At 41.1% G+C, this 18,192-nt stretch overlaps 1 protein-coding gene across 9 annotated transcripts in view; it reads left to right on the top strand.

The window, feature by feature from the left end:
* The window catches only part of COL4A4 (collagen type IV alpha 4 chain), a 113,492-nt gene that overhangs the window by 21,151 nt on the left and 74,149 nt on the right, over window positions 1-18,192 (top strand). For all 9 annotated transcript variants that reach the window (XM_074314188.1, XM_074314146.1, XM_074314163.1 and 6 more), the window contains 4 exons: window positions 3,095-3,172; window positions 15,548-15,682; window positions 16,470-16,514; window positions 17,188-17,304. In XM_074314188.1, coding sequence (XP_074170289.1) covers window positions 3,095-3,172; window positions 15,548-15,682; window positions 16,470-16,514; window positions 17,188-17,304 — 375 coding nt within the window. The remainder of the gene's footprint in view (window positions 1-3,094; window positions 3,173-15,547; window positions 15,683-16,469; window positions 16,515-17,187; window positions 17,305-18,192) is intronic.

Genomic DNA, 18,192 nt, shown 5'->3' with positions numbered 1-18,192 from the left:
TTAGTTTCTTATGTTTCATATAAGTGAATATAATTCCTGAACCAAAGATTGTTCTAGCTAGCCTGGCTCCTCCTACCAGGCTGTGCATGTAGAGATCCTAGAGAGTTCACACAGAAAGTGGCTATACTGTAGTTGGGTTTTGAAGGTAGCGATATTAATTTATGCAATATCTATGGGAGGCGATTTGGAATTATCCTGCAGAATTTCAATGGTATATACCTGTTGACATAGGAATTTCCTTTTTTGGAATTTATCATACATATTTATACTGACTTGTGCATAAAGATAAATGCAGAAGAATACTAGCTGCAGGGTAGTGTTCAATAGCAAAACAAAGGAGATAGCTAAATGACTATCAATAAGGACTGATGAAATAAGTTATAGTACTTTGATGGACTGCCATATGTATTATTTCAGAATGATTTTGAAGACATCTTAATAAGTGAAAACAGCAAGGTATAGGGGAATATACCATTTGGGGAAAAATAAAACAAGACCAAAATCACACAAAAGAAGTGTGTGTGTGTGTGTGTGTGTGTGTGATTGTATGAATGTGCTCATAAATGCCCTGACACCTATTTGAAGAGATTGACTACCTCTAGGCAAGGGACTAGGAAGCCAAGGTTGGAAGAGAAAATGTCTTTTTCCATTATACTCTCTTGTACTATTTGAATTTTTTATCATTGGCATATGTTATTTATTTTTCGAAAAAGAAAATAGATGTACAAATACAGGACAGATCACTAATTTAGAAAATAATTTATTTTCTTGAACTTTCTATGCAATAAATATCTATTTAAAAATATCTGAAATAAAGCAGATAGTGACTTTTCCCTTTTCTTCTTTGAATAGTAACAGTGGTTTTTGAGAATATCAGTGTATTCCCAGTGGACATGATTTATACTTTGAACGGTGACTTTTCTGAGACATAGTCTTTGTCTTATTTTAATGGGTTTCTACAGTCTTTTTTGAGGTGAAGCTTCTTCCTCTATAAATACCTCCCCCTATTAAAGTGATGTTTGTTGGGATATGTCTAACGTAGAAGAACTTTGTAGAGACTAAGATCACGTCTTGCTTTTTGCTTTTGTTAGTTCAAGTCAAAGCTTTATATACAACTATTTCCGTTTCTTTATTAGAATTTGCTAATCTGTTTTAAACTGATTCTTCTCTGACATGTGATTTTGCTATAAACGTCTCAGTGATGCTTGGCACAATTAAGTAAAAGAAAAAAAAAAACAATAAAATAACAAACTTGCCTTTATTCCCAAGTCATCTAATCAACTGACCTTCTTTTTTTCCCCCCTCTGGTTGTTTTGATACTACACTGATGAACCCAACCTTAAATGAACCCAAGTTCAGACTAATTATTTTAAGTGCTTTCATGCTGTCCTGATCTGACCCTGGACATTTGTTTATTTATTTGTTTATTTTACCTTATCAAAGTTTTGAACTGAATGTTTCCGCATTGTAGATAACAATGTTGGTCAGAACTCAAGAGGCATATATTTCCGAAACTTCAAATACATTTTACACTTAAATTATCTAATTGCTTGGCTCTTGTCAAGGTTCAAATTCTTATATATTTTCAATGACCCTTAAGAGTGTTGTTTATAAATGTATGTTCTTTATTAATGCTTAATGTAAAGATACTATTTTTGGATTGTTTCTGAGCATATTTTTCCAGAAAAAAAAAAGAAGTCTAAATTATATTGTGTGACTGAAAAGAAAAATACATGCTGGATAGATTACTTTCCCTCCCATATACATATACAGACACATATACATTCATATATATTCACATACATACCTGTATATATACATAGGTATGAATGTATACATATATATGTCTTCCATGAGAACTATAAATATTGGTTTAAATGTTTCCCCATTGTACATTGGTCTAAAGGCTTAAGTTTACAGCTTGAATTGAAAAAGGTCTATCAATTATAGAAATATGTGGTTAATATGTTACACGTTGCAATGAGGGCTGGCCTAGGCAAGATCAGGAACTAGGCAAAGTTTGTCCCTGATTCCTTACTGATATTTCTATCTGTGCCCTCAGCTCCTAGTACCTAGAGCTGCTTTTAGCATCACTCCTTCCCAACCCACAGCCCCAAGTCTGTGAATGAACACTTAGAGCTCATTTTCACTGCAATGCATTATGGGGCCTGTTTGTCATTAAGGGATCTACTTATGGAAACAGTTAATGCTGTAAATATACTTTTGTACTGAAGTGACTGATGACTCTGGATAGAGATAACAAGGATTTGTGAGAACAAGGGACTAATTTTTCCTAAAGGGCACATGTGTGCATGTGTGTGTGCGTGTGGAGGTTATGTATGGGAGAGAGTGTTTGGAGGAAGCATTAAAGTTAACAAAATATGTGAGTGTGGAGCAACTCTCTAAAGAGAGTGTTGAAGAAAAGTTAGCTAAAAGTAGGTAAAGTGCCCAAATTTTTCAAGTTCAGGAGCTTTCTGGTTGAGAGACACATTAGAGGAGCCATCTTGGAGTATTAGCAAATTGTAGGAAGAACAATTTCAACCCAAAGTGGAAGGCTGTGCCCAGAGCATTGAGCCAGAGGGATTGGATGAGTGAGCCGTGCCCTACCTGATTGGAGGTAAAGCACGAGGTTCTCCCCCCAAAAAGCCGGGCTTATAATTTAAATTAGATACCAGTGTGTACTTACTGTTTTCCTAACTACATAGTTTATGCTCTAACTACATTGTTTACAGCTTAGTAAATGGATCTTATCAGAAGAAAAAAAATGGCAGAAGAGTCTGGTTAAAGCAAAGTGGCTTCCAGAAGGAGCCTTTTAGAAAAACAAAAGTCCTAGCTTACATAATTTATTCTAGCTCACATAAACTTATACTCTTGCTCACCTAATCATCAACTCTCTTTATTATCAAGCCACAATGTACATTTTTTGCCTTTTTATATGTCAATATTAGTCTCTTCTTGTCACCGATTCAGGGAAAATTATACTGTGGAATTTTCACGAGTTATGTAGACCAAGCGTGCTTGTTATAATGTATATGTTATATACCCAGCTGAGGGATCAGTACTGATACACTGAATCAGATGCTTCACTTTGCAGAGTGGAAAGAAGTTCATTGGTCCTTGTGGAGGAAGAGACTGCTCTGTTTGCCAGTGCTTTCCTGAAAAGGGGTCTCGGGTAAGTGACGTAAAAATCAACATGGACGCTGTGGGGAGGGGCCATGGGGAGTTACTAATCAAAGGATGTAAAATTTCAGTTAAGCAACTTCTACAACTTCAGTTGTAGAAGTCTGCTGTAACAACATTCTGCCTATGGTTAATGGTAACGTATTGTTCCCTTAAAAATTTGTTGAGAGGGTTGATCTCATGTCAAGTGTTCTTAGCACGATAAAAAATTTTAAAACTCAACATGGACAGCAAATTGAATTTTGAACCCTTGTGATTTTTTAACACTAAGTAGTCCCAGATTCTTAGCATGTTTTGGTAGTCGGCAATGTTTATATCTTTTATAATAAAAATTCTGTACATTCGATAAGCAATCGCAATTATGTTAGGCCATGTGTAAGGCTTAAAGATAGTCTGGGAAGCAGTGATTCACCCAGTGTTTTATGCAACACTGGTTTTGTGACTTGCCTTATGCAGACAGGGTTCCAGTGTTAAATGATATGTACTGGGTTGCCATCTTGATATTCATGTTGCATATTAGCATTTTAAAGGTTCTCAGAAGTATTGCAGTGAGTGGGGGGAAAAAAAGCCACTGAACTTCGTTTAGAGTAGTATTTCTGGACATTGGACCACAAGACCTTTTTGAATAACACCTATTGAAATCCTGTGGAATAGTGTTCTGTAATCAAGGTGATAGGTGCATTTCTCGCGTGCTTCTGATGTGCCAGGCTTTATGTACTTAAAATGCTTTACTAGCTCCCTGATTCCTGGCCACAGCTTTCTTACTGTCTTATCGTACTGACTTTGCTGTGCAGAAGACAGAAACACAGAGTAGTTTAGTGTCTTGCTCAAGTCCACTCAGGATGGTGCTTTTACTGACTACACTAGATTCTGTTCTTCAGTGTGCAAGAACCTACTTGATTACTGTACACCAGGTCTCTTGAACACTTATGAAATGCTCCCTTATATTCTGATAGTAGCAGTTGGCAGCCCACTAACTCATCTGTGCTGAGAGTTAGATCAAACAATTATTTTGATTAAAAATATGGCCAAAGTCTTATAAGAAAGGAATATGCTTCGGAAGCTTTGGACAGTTTTTGAGTCAGAGCAATGATTCTAGTGAAACATGGCCAAATCAATCCTATGGGGCTTGACCCTCAAAAAGGACAATCCAGTAAAGACCAGTCCACAAGAACGTGGAACGCTACCTTCCTGAGAGAAGGGACCGTATAGTTCTCCTACAGCATCTCTTCATCTTCACATAGTAAGAGTGCGGTATGTATGGGGTTCCTTTGCCAAGCTCTTTTCCTGTAAGCAGCTACCCTATAGAGCAGGGGTGTCCACACTGCGGCCCGCGGGCCAACTGCGGCCCGCAATCCATTGTTAATTGGCCCGCAGCAAATTCCAAAAATATATTTAGTTTACTTAAATAAACCAGGTGAGGCAATACGTACTTCACCTCGAGGGAGTGGCCCGGCTGTTTGTGTATTTTACCGCATATGGCCCTTGGTGAAAAACGTTGAAAAAAGTTTGGACACCCCTGCTATAGAGCTTATGTTGAGGTAAATCCCCTTCTGCTTCAACTGCTTTGTTTCTTCTGCGATGCTTCAAAAATTTCAGTGATCAGAATATAGCTTGAGCTTTCTCAAGCCACTTTCATGATATAATTTTTATTTTTCAATTACAGTTGACATACACTATTATATTAATTTCGGTGTACAACATAGTGATTAGACATTTATATAACTTACAAAGTGGTCATCCCGAGAAGTCTAGTACCCATCTGACACCATACACAGTTATTATATTAGTATTGACTGCATTCCCTATGCTATAGTTTACATCCTCATGACTATTTTTATAACTGGTAATTTGTACTTCATGATATAATTTTTTAAAAAAGGTACAAACCTCCTGTTATAAAAGGAATAAGTCCTGGGGATGTAATGTAGCAGCACTGTGACTATAGTTAATTATACCGTACTTTACATTTAAAAGTTGCTAAGGGAGTAGATCTTAAAAGTTCTCATCACAAGAAAAAATTGGTAACTGTGTGTGGTGATGGATGTTAACTAGACTTATTATGGTGATCATTTTGCAATATAGACATATATCAAATCATTGTGTTATATACCTGAAACTAATAATATCATGTTGTATGTCGATTATATCTCAAAAAAAAATTTTTTTTAAGTAGGGACATAAAAAGTAGTAATCTGAGAAGTGGGTTTACTCCTTTCCTTATAAACATACACATTATTCAAGGGGAAAAAAAAGCCTGGATTTTCTGTGAGGTTGTTAATATAGACATATTAAGATTGTATAAATGAAAAGGAAAAGAAATTAGTGCATCTAAATTTTAAGATCCTTTGAGCTCGAGGCCCAAGGAAAATGGATGGGTCAGCTCTGTGGCAGGAAGAGGATGGGGACACCACAGAACAAAGGGGAACAGTTGCTGGATAAAGCCAGCGTGGTGTGGTCCTCAGATATAAATAAGGCTGAGACGTGTTTTAGTGGGGACATTTGGTGATGTCTAGAGACATTTTTTGGTTGTCACACTGGGTGAAGTAAGGTGCTACTGGTCCTTGTGGGCAGAGGCCAGGGGTGCTGCCTGGCACCCTGCAAGGCAAAGGACAGTCCCCACACCAAAGAGTTATCTTTGTCCCCAAGTGCTAAAGTTGGGGGACCTTGCTTTAAAGGATTACCACAGCTCTGTCAGGCTGGTGTGATTGTTATTTCCATCTGTCAATACAAGGAACCAAGTTTCCAAGAGTTTTGAATAACTTGCTAGTATGTGGGAGAAACAGGAAGCACCCCCGGTATCTGGCTTCCACCCCAGGGTTTGCTCCAGGATCAATGAGAAGATGGTGACGCTGAGGTGCAAACACCAGTTTTAGTCATGACTTTGTGAGCTCAGGTGGACACTGTAATGTGCCCAAGCCTCGGTCTTCTATGTTGACACCCTTTCTCTCCCGTTTCCTTGGGCTGATCAGCAGTCGCAAGCAGTCGCGTGCCTGGAGGGTGCCTTTTGCATCCTGTAGCACAGCTGTCAGCCTGTGGGGTAGGAGGGCTCCCGGGGAGGGGATGCCCTCCGCTGGCTGTGTCGCCATTTCTGTGTGTCACAGAGCTGTGTGGGGAACACCAACCAGCCTCTGCTCTTCCTGAGACAGATGGGTCCCAAGGGAGGGCTGCTCGTTGCTGGTGACATTTTCCAGCTGGGAATTTGGGAGCATGGAGTCTGTATAACTGGGAGGTTTGGGAGGCGGGCGCTCCCGAGTCCTCAGCAGCCAGCCAACTCCCGTACCATCTCTTGAGCCACAGTGACAGCTCAAAATGGAATATAAAAACATGACTATACCAAATTCTGGAGGCCTGAGCATCTGCCTGAGGTGGCACAGCCCCTGAGAGGCAAAGCCAGGCTTTCCTAAGAAAGAAATTCCTGTATACTCTTTTATAGCTTAATGCCTGAGTGAGTAGTTTGTTCAGGCCCCAAATTAAAACTGCTTCTAAAGCAATTGTTGGGAAGCCAGGCTGCCCCATGCCATGGAATGACTGAGGTTAGGGTTTTCACTGGACATTGAACCTAGAGTTTGAGGGGGAGCTGGGACGTATCTAAGGCCCAGAATCAAGGGCAGCAGCTTCAATGTGGACAAAATTGAAGTTCAGTGTCATCAATGTACCACTGGAGGCCCACAGTCTAGCCTCAACACGTTTTTCCAGCAGTAATCACTATTACTTCCCTTTTGAACCCTCTCCTGTATTAGGTGGGCCCCTCCCTCACTCTTGAACATAATCTGTTCACTTCTCAACCCTTTTCTAGAATGCCTTCCCACTTCCACTCTGCTTCCATCTTTCCTGTTTTCCCCAAAGGAGCTCAGGCCCCCCCACCATGCCTCCCCACAAGGCCTCCTGCCCATCCCAGCCACTGCCGATGTCCCCTGGTGGGAACCTGGTCTCCTTCCATGGTACTTCTCATACTCTGGCTCATAGCTCTGTTTTTGAGTATGGATTTGCCATGATCCTTTATTAGATTGTAAACACATACTTCATAAAGGTGGTCATTCGGAAATATGATATGTTTACGTGGGTTCCTGGCCCATAGTGGACACTAGAGTAACGTAAGCTACCTACTTTTATTTCTCTCCTTTGAGAACTGCGTGTCATTTTTGGTACTTCTTTGATCCCAACAGATGGCATGTAATAGGTAGTTAACATATATGTAAGTCAATAACTTAAAATTCAGACTCCAGCCTGGACAGGATTTGGGAGTCTGAGCTGGTGGCCAGGATGTATGCAGCATGCATGTAAGGACACTAGCCAGCTCCAAGAGAAGAGGGGACAGAATTACCGGGGACTCATCCCCCCAGTTTTCCATGACACACAGCATTTAAAACCTGTTATTAAATGAATCATCTCACATAGTTCAAATTCCCTTGTGAATTTCAGGTATGGTCAGTAATAACTTTGAGGAAACTTCCATGTTTTTGATGGTTATCTCCTTGTGGGAGACAAAATTACTTGTCTTTATAGACTAGGGTGCGACTTTTTATGCCTTCTGCATTAGTAATTGGCATGATAATAAAGATACCCTCTATAGTTTTTTTCTAGAACAAAAATATTCATATTGTTTTCCACTCAGGGAAGTATAGCAACTGTGAAATAAATAAAACTTTATAATTTAGTGGTTTTACATACAAAGAGGTCAAATGACTTAAAACTCAAGACCTGTCTTAGTTGTTTTTTTGGTGTGGAAACTAAAATCACACATTTGCAAGTCAGTCTTTCCTTTGGGAATTTTAAATCACTAAAAGATGTACAAGTATTTTTCCTGCAATCACTTGTTCCTTACACTTCTAAAAGCCTGCATTCCATGATAAAAATGGAATTTACTTGAGAAATTTTAATTATTGTTAACAGTTTTCATATTAAATTATTTGCACACAAAGTTCTAGAACTCAGTCTCTTTATCTCTCATGCAGCTGTGGTGTAGTACACTCTGCAGCTGTAGCCTCTTACATGGCTCAGAGCAATTATTTTTATGTCCCAAAGTTCATATAAGTCAATTATGTTATATTTTGATGCAGGCAAGTTCCAATGACAACTGAGAAGTGGGTATATTTGGTCTGTCACCAACCCCTTATCTTTTGGGTTCTGCTTTCTCCTTTTTCTTGCCATGTCTTTCTCCTCCAAGAACTAACTCTCTAGCTCATTTGATTTCTATTGGAGAATTCTCTGATAAATGAAGCACTGTCTAAGGTGACAGACCCAGGTGCCTACAGGGGACAGCAACTCACCTGAGTGAGGGGACCCTAGGATGTGACAGTAGGCATTGGGGACTGTCAGGGAAATGGACGATGTCCATTGTCATGTAAAGGCATCAGAATTCAGATTTTTTTTTTACACAAAAATATAGTGTCTAACAAATTTCCTGGTAGAGTTCAGCCCACCAGCTGCCAGTTTACAACTCTGGCGAAGCTTGTTAAAGTATTCCCTCTGTCAGGAGTATTAACCTTGATTTTTGAAGAATGAAAAACTTACAAGTTAAAAGAATGAGTCTTCAGTTGCAGGATTTCTTATGTAGGTGCTTGAGGAAGTATTTCTGAACAGGGCATGGGGGTCCGGGAGGCAGAGGGAGGAGACGTGCTTGTCATTTCATACTCATGGGCTTATTATGAATCACAGCGGTAACAGTAGTGGTAGTAGCTGATATCTGTATATTAATAGAAGGATAACTCCAAGTAACGACCAGCGTGCTCAGTAAGTGGACAAATCTCTCTCTTTAAATCTAGCATTTGTGCTTGAGAAAGAAGACGAAAAAGCAAGCTTATATTTGCCTCCTATGCTGTAGAACATATCCTTTTCTAAACAGGCCAGGTGTACCAAATCTCACCCGAGATTCCTAGTTGCAGTTTGGGTCTGAAGGTAGATTTTGGAGTAACTGCCCCTGTCAGTCACCTCATTAAGTTGTCAGTGATTTGTGGCCAAACCTTTGGTTTCCTCATGTGGAGTTCAAATCCATAGCAACCACTGCTGAGCTCTGTGACCCAGCGTGAACCGAGACCAGGCAGCCGCAGAGCTCAGCAAATGTGGGACTACACAGAACTCGGGAGGTTCAAGGTCATTACCAAAGTGGAGGCAGCCTTGTTATTGGTGAGAAATAAGGGCTAGCAATACAGGTGCACCCCAAAGCAGGGTGTGTTCCATGTGGGAAAGTGGGGCGTGGTATTTGTGACTCTAAGAACACTCTCTAGGGCCAAGGACCGTCTGCCCAAATGAGTTAAAATGCTGAATTACAAAGTTTTTAGAAAAGGAAAATATATTTCTCCTTTCAAATACCATTTTCAGTAAGTTGCCAAAAAATCCACAGGAAAACAGCTGTCTCCAAGGTGCGAATTTTTTCACTCCTCTGTCATACAATCTTCTCTGCAATTCATTCAGCAAATAACTAGTTATTCAATCCACTCATTCAACTAAGAGCCACTGAGCATTCTCCACGTGCCAGGCATGTGACGGGGCTGTGAGGCCGGGGGGATGGAGGCAGAAGAAAGTCCCTGTGACCTGGAGCTCAGAGCCTGGAAGGAGAGGCAGAGATTCACCCTCTAGCCATTATTTCTGGGTGCCTGCTGAGTGCCAGGTACGGTTCTAGGCATCAGAGCAAAGAGCGAACATCCTTGCTCTCTCCCTGGGTGCATAATCTGGTGCCCTAACTGGGTTTTGCAGAGCAGTGTGTGTGTGGCGGGGGTGTAGGGTGGGGTGAGGGAGCTGTGGGTCAACACTTCAGCTTAGACCTGGTGGAATCAGTGGTTTCCTAGCAACAACCTGGAAGAAGCATGTCGCGTTAGTTCCAAGGGCCGTAACAAATTAGTACACACTTGATGGCTTAAAACAACAGAAGCGTATTTTCTCCCAAGTTCTAGAGGGCAGAAGTCCAAAAGCAAAGGCATTGCCAACTCCCTCCATAGGCAGTAGGGGAGAATCCGTTCCTTGCCTCCTCTAGCTTCTGGTAGCTGTCAGGGTTCCTTGGCTTGTGGCCACATCACTCCACATCTCTGTGTGCCTATATCAAATCTTTCTCTGGGTTCCTCTTATCTGGATACATGGGATGGCATTTAGGGCCACCTTGATAATCCAGGATAAATTCTTCATTCCAAGATCTTTAACCTTATCACATCTTTTGTATCTATGGTAAGATGCACAGGTTCAGGGGATCATATGTGGACATACTTTTTTGTAGCCACCGTTGAACTCACTACAAGTATTTGGGCAGAGACGACAGCCTCTGGGGCCCTGAAGTGGGAAAGAGAAGGGCTGGCATGTTTGAGGGACTGCAAGGTGGCCCAAAAGGTTTGACCAGAGTAGGTGAGGGAGCACATGGCATGAGATGCAGTTGAAAAAGCAGAGTCGGGTTGTCCTGTATGATCAGGAAAGCTTTGAAAGAGTTTAAGGATGGAGGCAGGTTGAACGTATGTTGTAAGATCATTCCAGCTGCTGTTTGGAGAATACAGTGGGGGGAACGACAATATCGGGGAAAACCTGTGAGGAGGCCGCTGCAGGTGGGAGGTCATGGTGGCTCAACAAGGCGGTGAGGGTGGAGGTGGGAGGAAGTGGATGCGTGTTGGGAATACTTGGGAGGCTGAATTGACAGGAAGGAGAGGGAGACTCCCTGTGGGTCATTTGCAGTTAGCTGTGCCCTGGTGAGGTGGCAACGGCTGCGTGGGTAGTGGTGTACCGCTGAGAAGCACTCTGGGGGGATGATCATGAACCCCCGAGTCCAGTTTCTGATTTGTAGAACTTGAGATCAGTTGGATATGCGGCAGAGACTCCCAAAGAAAGGTCTGGGCTCGAGAGGGATATGGAGTGAATATCAGACTTGGATGTGATGGATCCCCTGGAAATGCATGAGTTTGCTCAAGAGAAAGTGAGAAGGGAGAAGAGGCCAGAGCAGCCCTGCAGAGCTGTGGGAGGCACTCCACCACCGGGAGGAAGGGGAGCAGCACAGAAGACACAGGTAGGAAGACAGAGGGAGAGTCAGCTGGATTACTGCCCCTTAGGGAGCCTACCAGGAACTCTCAACATTGTCCCCTTCAGGTCCCTCAGCAGGTTTCCCATGTTGGGCTGTTAGTACGCCATATTTTTTAAATGGGAAAAGTACGTTGCAGTGAGCTAATTGTTCCCTGAGAAAGCCATGTCTTCTGGTTCTCAGCTCAGTGTTCTCTCCACTGCACCATGCTGCCTCTTAAGAACACAACTAAAAATCCCGAGTCAGTGTTACTTTACTCCTGGCTAAATGGATCCAATTATTCCCTCATGAACAAATGAAGAGAACTTAAGGTACAAGAAAAAAACTCTGCCACCACAGTTCAGTCTCCTTGCACTGTCTAATCTTGGAGTAAGCTGTTTCATTATTTGTATAACTCTTAGTGATACCCAGCGGTTTCCCTGGTAACTGAGGAGGACCCTGGAGGCACTAGCTAAAGAATTTACGCCGCACGGTGGAGTCCTTTGGAGAGTTAAGTGATGTTGTAGTGTCACCTAGTGGCCTTATGGTTGAATGACAGCCAGGCTTTAGAAAGGCGGGAAGGGTGCAGCCGAATGCTTCTTGGTTAGTTGAAATTATAAACGTCTTAATCAATTCAGCATTCCATGAGTATGTGTTTAGAATTTATACTGTGTGAGGTAGTGACCGAGGTGTTGGGCCAGTAATAATGTGCACGGATGCCTGGCCTCAAGCCGCTTACTAAACATCATCCCAAGCAGATACTACAGTAGCATGCACGAAACAATCATGAAAAATAGGTGATGAGTCTATTGCGGTGCTCCTTGTTTTAGGGTGGGTATGAGAATTTGTAGGAGAGTGGAGCTGAGAAGGACTGGGGTAGAAAAGGGAACCAGCATCTTTGACAGCAGCGGAGTTGGGTTCAAATCTCTACTTCCCCAGGTGATAGCCACTTGCTTCATCTCTCTGAGCCTTGGCTCCTGGTTTGGAAACAGTGTTTGGTCCCCGGGGACAAGCAGATCAGTGCAGCCCAAAAGTCGGATCTGAAGATTTTGGTTTTAAAGATGTACCTAGTCTCTTATCTGTTGGTCTCTTCTACCAAGTTGCTGTGAAGTCAAAACCATTTGATCTTAGCCCTGTTCAAGAGACGTGCCTACCAATGACAATGAACAAGGAACGAAATCCTAAAGGAAAGCTCTGGCCTCAGAGTTGGGCAGGCATGCCACTCTGTCCACTCTGATGGCCTTCGTCCTTTATCTGTCCAGCTGGCCCAGAGCCTAGTGCTACAGTAGCCACAGTGGGGAGGCCCATATACTGGGTCTGGTGACACAGTGTCAGCTTTGCCTTTGAGTGGAAGGAAGATGACGTGGTGGCTTCACATGGCATGCCAAAGTTTCCTCAGCTGTCGAGACAATTGTCATTTTGGGATTCATTGACTCTGTTTTCGGACCTCCCCGTCTTCCACAGGAAGTCACAAACCACAGAGGCCATTCTGTGCACATGATAGCATAAAAACAAAAGAAAAATAAAAAATCAATCAATCAATCATGGGACAGTATATCTGAAGCCAGTCATTGCACCGGGCATTTTTTCCTTTTTGCTAGATTGAATGCAATGTAGCAATCCATTGTATAGCATATTATTGTTTGTGGGAGGAGGGGGCATGGGTAGGAGTAGGATATTTCTGTAAAAACAAAAGGTTTTTAAAAAAGATGAAAATTCCTGTGATTATTTAATGATTCTCCAGTTGCAGAAATGTGTATCATGGGCCTGTTATTTATTATTGTTCATCCTGAAGTTAATTCTATTATAGCCCAATAGTAAGTAAGCTCAAATATCTACTTGTAAACATAGCTGTTTTTTTACTGACGCCTTCTTTTACATAAAATAATTTCATGGAAATGGCAGTATTCTCTACATTGCTGTGGATCAATTATTTGCTCAAATTTGGTGAACTAACAATGACCATTTCAAAGACTGGTATTTGGGAAATTTTCATGGGCAGCTTTCTGACAGATTTAATACTGTTATGCAAAGTTTAGTGTATTTTTTTTAAATTTACCCCATAATAAACTGTTAGTATGAAAAAACAGCACTAAATATAAAACAAACAGCAAAGTCTTCTAGCAGCTGTAAAAATGTAAGCATTTCGTATTTTATATTAGTTTTTCCACTTGCAAAGTTGGGGTTGTATTTGTCATTTAATATGGTTGAAATGAAAGCATAACAAGGCCTGTGTTCTAAACAAGGAAAGGACACCAACATTACTGCGTTCAGGACCGTTGCTGGTGGTGGGGCGTGTGCTCCACTCTCCTAAGGTAGAACCATCATCATCATCATCACAAGTTCAAGTTCGTGTAACTACTGTGGGCCAAAGTTCTGGGGATGGCAGTTCAGAAACGTGAGAACGCAGCTTCTTTTCCTCAGTTACGCAGCCTTCCTTTGGTTGGGTGGGCGGGGGTCTGACCAAATTATTTTATGAAGTATTTATTCTTCTCTGTCTTTCTTACCACCGTGGCCTTGGGCACCTGGACTCCGCCCTCTGGAAGCTCCTGGTCGGGTGGGTGTGGGGTTGGGAGGGTAAAGAGATCACAGTCAAGGGTGGGGAGTGTTGTTACAGAGGCATCTTGGAGAGACATCCGATTCTGAAGGGTGCGTTGGGGGAGGGCAGGAGATGGGGGAGTCTGTCCATGGGGGGATTGAGTGATGACTTGGGGGAGAGAATGGAGAGACACTTTTGGGATAGGACATCAAAGTATGTGAAGGAACAGAGCTTGCTCAGAAACGACAAGGAAGCAAGGGGAGGAGGGTGAATGAAGATGGGGGCAAAGAATTTAATAGTGCAGACAACCATTCCTTGTTTTGTTTGTTTTTGAAAGTGTTTTAGGTGGCACTTTCTCAAATCAGGACACATTTCTATACTGAATGGAGTTCTGATATTCTTAGCACTCTTTTTTTCTTTCTTTTTCTTCAAAGTTCCAGTAGTTCTCCGGATGGGGCATCACACTCTAAAACGAAATACACTGTAGAGATTTATAGCCAGTTAATTAACGCTCTTACTTAGTTACCCTTTTATGTTCAAACATACATTTTGTTGTTTTTAAATGATACATTATTGTAAAGCACAGCATTCATAAAAGATAATTTAGGAGTTTTGTATAAATTGCATGTTAAGATGTTAAAATAAGTCCCAAATTTAATGAAAAAGCAGTTATATCCCGAGCCTTCTATTGAAGAAAAAATGAGAACTTTTAACTTACGATAATTAAGTAACCAATAAGATTAATTAACATAGGTAGGGAAGGTGAGCTGAAGTCATTATTTATTCCTACTTTCAGACTGTAGCTTAGAATTTGTGCACTATCTAGAGAAAACTGATATGCCTTCAAGTGCCGCCCAAATGGTTTGTGCCCAAGTAATTATATTTTATTGCTTCATTTTTAGTCACATGTATTTATACAGTGAAACTTCCTTGAAAATGCAAGGCTTTTAGTATTTTTATGGCTCCTCAATAAACAGTAGCCATTGTGCTGATGAAGGGAGTTCGGCACAAGAAGGGAGCAAATGGCTAGGGGACCAGGGGAGCGTGCTCCTCACAGGCCAGCCTTCCTTCCTCCAGAATAGAAAGAGCTATGAGACTTGCAGCTGCTTCTAATGGGCAATAATTGAACATTAATTTGGTGGAACAGTCCCTCGAACAATGTCAAACAGGCAAAAGAGAGCAAGGAGTTCCTGATATTTGAGCCTGAAATGTTCCCACTGCGGGTTTAGGGGGAGAACTGAGCTCATGAAACTTCTTTCCCGAAAATAAGCGGTGACCTTTTCGTTCATGGAAAGTTGGATTGCATAAATATAGTGTAACATGGAGAGCCTACTTCCAATTGATGAATCAGAAATTAAGTACAAGAAACTAAAAGAGAAATATTTCCCTCTAAAAGGGCAGACACAGTATGAGCCATATGAAGTAAAGATCTGGCAGTTTTCCCCCACTTTTAACTTGTGTCGCCAGCATAATGGCAAAAAGACTTTGATTTTTTTAAAGTTCCTTGCTTTACCAAACAGCTCAAGATTTGTAAATATCACTGACAGAATGAAAATAGTCAGAGAACTATTATCAGTTATAGATGTGTGTGTGTGTGTGTGTGTGTGTGTGTGTATGTGTGTGTGTATACATGAGGTAATTCAGGTTTATCATACAGCTTAAATTCAGATTGAGAAAGGCAATGTTACTGTTTCTTATGGTGGTAATTAATTGACCATTTCTGTTTCTGTTTTTAGACTTTGCTCAGTCTCTAATTTTCCAGTCCTCTCTAAGCCCAAGTGACCATATGTTCATGTTAGAAGACACTACTTAAGAATCAGCCCACCTTCCTTTTTAATCTTCCTTCTTAGGGTCAACCCGGACCACCCGGACCACAGGGTCCTATTGGACCCCTAGGACCTCCCGGACCCTTTGGGATTCCAGGAGCGAAAGGGATGAGAGGTGACAGTGGCCTTCCTGGAGCAGCAGGTGATGTGGGAGATAAGGTACATCTCTTCTTAAGTGTAAGATTCATATTAACCACTCACCAGCACTACTATGCCAGATTTTTTATAATCACAAGTAGTACCCCCTCTCACCTTATAATAAATTTAGTCTAAACTCCTCTTCCATAATAATCAGCCCCCTTTCCTAACCTTTCCAGAGGAGTGTGGTTTTCTAGACCTTTTCTCTGCATTTGAATACATGAGTGTGCTCCATGGGGAGTTGTATTGTTTCATGGCTTTTTAAAAACCATAAGTGACACCATACATAACATGCTGAGTCTTCCCTTTTTTACTCAACCATATGGCTTAGAGACCATTCCATGTCAATTTATATAGAGAATTTATTCCTTGAAAACTATGGCATAATGTCGTAGTACAGAGGAAACTATAGTTTATTCCCTGTTGATGGGAATTTGAGATTCCATCCTAACTTTGTGCAGTGCAAGTGCAAAATTTATAATCCTGTACATTACCTGTGTTCACATTTAAGCATTTGTTTCTCTAGGATAGATAGATTCTGAGAAGCTGAATGCCCAGCTTACAGGGTGTTGAATGTTTTCCTTGAACTGGTACTGCCAAGCTGGCTTCTTTAGTACCAAAAAAAAGTACAAAAGGTTAATTTTTAAATGTTGGCATTTAAACACATTAATATAAAAATAGGTGACAATGACTGCTAAGGATTTTTTAAAAAAATGGTTATTAATTATTTATGTTTTCAAGTAAATCCGCTTGTTAATCTAATAATTTAGTAACTTTTATAACTTTGTTTTATTTTCTGGAATTTTAGGGTCCAACTGGTGTTCCTGGATTTCCAGGTTTGGATGGCATACCTGTAAGTACCCCTAAATTTTCTCCATTCGTTTTTAAAGAAGGGAGAAACGCTCATTAAAACCCTTAAAATCCCATGTTTTAAAAAATATGTATAGGCAAACTCTCTTATTTTCTCATCGCAGTACGTGAAAAAGTGCTTGCATTTCAGTTTTGTGGAATGACTCTGAGACCAAAACACTTTACTCAAATAACAATGTTTTCAAATAGATTAGAGAAAAACATTCTGAAATACGAACTAGATATACTTGTCAAGTCAAATACAATGTTCTATAAATAAATGTATACTTGTAATGCAAGTTTTCATTGCTGGCGAGCCCTAACTTTGGAAGTGGATTTAAGACTCTCCCTTCCAATACAAAATCTGAATGACAGAAGGAAAAGGTGTTTTAGGGGTGCTTTACAATTCATTAGAGTCTTTTCTAATGCTTTTCAAGGATGGCTTCCACCCAAGTCTCCCAGAATACTCCAAACTAAATGAATTTAAATTGGGGCATATTAAAATTCATTTGTGTATTTTTACTGTGCTACATAACACGTGTGGGTGGGGACAGAAGTTTCACAAAATTTAACAACATTTGAGTCACAATTACCATAATTTGGGTACCTATATTGCATAACCTCTGTGTTATAGTATTCTTGTAAAAATGCTTTGCTTCTAATTTTGTTTCCTATAGGGACACCCAGGGCCCCCTGGACCCAGAGGCAAACCTGGCATGAATGGCTACAATGGCTCAAGAGGTGATCCAGGGTTTCCAGGAGAAAGAGGAGCTCCTGGCCCTAGAGGTCCCCCAGTAAGAAACCCATAGCTCATCCTAGTGAGAATCTTAAGTGAAAAGGCCCTACGGTGGGAACAGGCTGGGGGAGGGAGCAAGGAGGCCAGTTAGCAAAGCTTCTGTTGTTTAGCATTCAGGATTTCCCTGCAGACAGTTAACCCCTCTACATATTAAAAAAGAAAGGACTTTAATGTGGGAAATGTGGCACTTATTTTAATGGTTGGAGGAGTGGAACTCAGGAGCCCCTGTGGGACTACAGATTTCAAAGGTTCACACACAGCTGAGATCCAGAAGTTGGGAAGCTGCACCTACGCAGTAACCACTCCCTTTCACCCCATGTCAAGACACCAGCAAACACTCAAGATTCTACCTTTCTGCTTAGCAGCATCAGCAGTACCAGAAAAAGGATGTCTTCTTCACTGCTGACTTCCAAATCTCATAGTACCTCTCCCAGGTGGAACCTAGTTCCCACGCAGCTGCAAAGAGGTCTGGAAAATGCAGTTTTTAACTTCCTAGTTCCCGTAATGCAGTAAGTGGAAGGGGTATGGAATGGCTTCCAGAAACAATTGACAACATTCAGCCCTTGAGAAAACTTTCCTGCTCTTAATTGTTTTTTTTCCTTCAAAATCTTGAACTAATATTTAAACATATGCGTAACTTCAACAAGAAGTACCCTTTCCTTTAGCCCTTATATTCTCTTTCTCTTTTTCTCATTTAAATAAAGATTGGAGATGAGTTGGCCTTTCAAAATGGATTTGCTGTGACTATTTTTCAGTCTTTCCACTTCCCTCATTGAAGACTATTTCCCAAGATTCCTTCTAGAAGATTTTCTTATCGTCACCGCCTTAGTCATCCTATTTTTTTCTATGAATTTTCCTTTTGCTCCAGGTCCTAGTGGAACTGGTC

The sequence above is a fragment of the Rhinolophus sinicus genome, linkage group LG01 (genome assembly GCF_036562045.2).
Source record: "Rhinolophus sinicus isolate RSC01 linkage group LG01, ASM3656204v1, whole genome shotgun sequence".
Classification (NCBI taxonomy): domain Eukaryota; kingdom Metazoa; phylum Chordata; class Mammalia; order Chiroptera; family Rhinolophidae; genus Rhinolophus; species Rhinolophus sinicus.
Note: the sequence above shows the minus strand (reverse complement) of the source record. Positions and strands in the feature narration are given on the sequence as shown.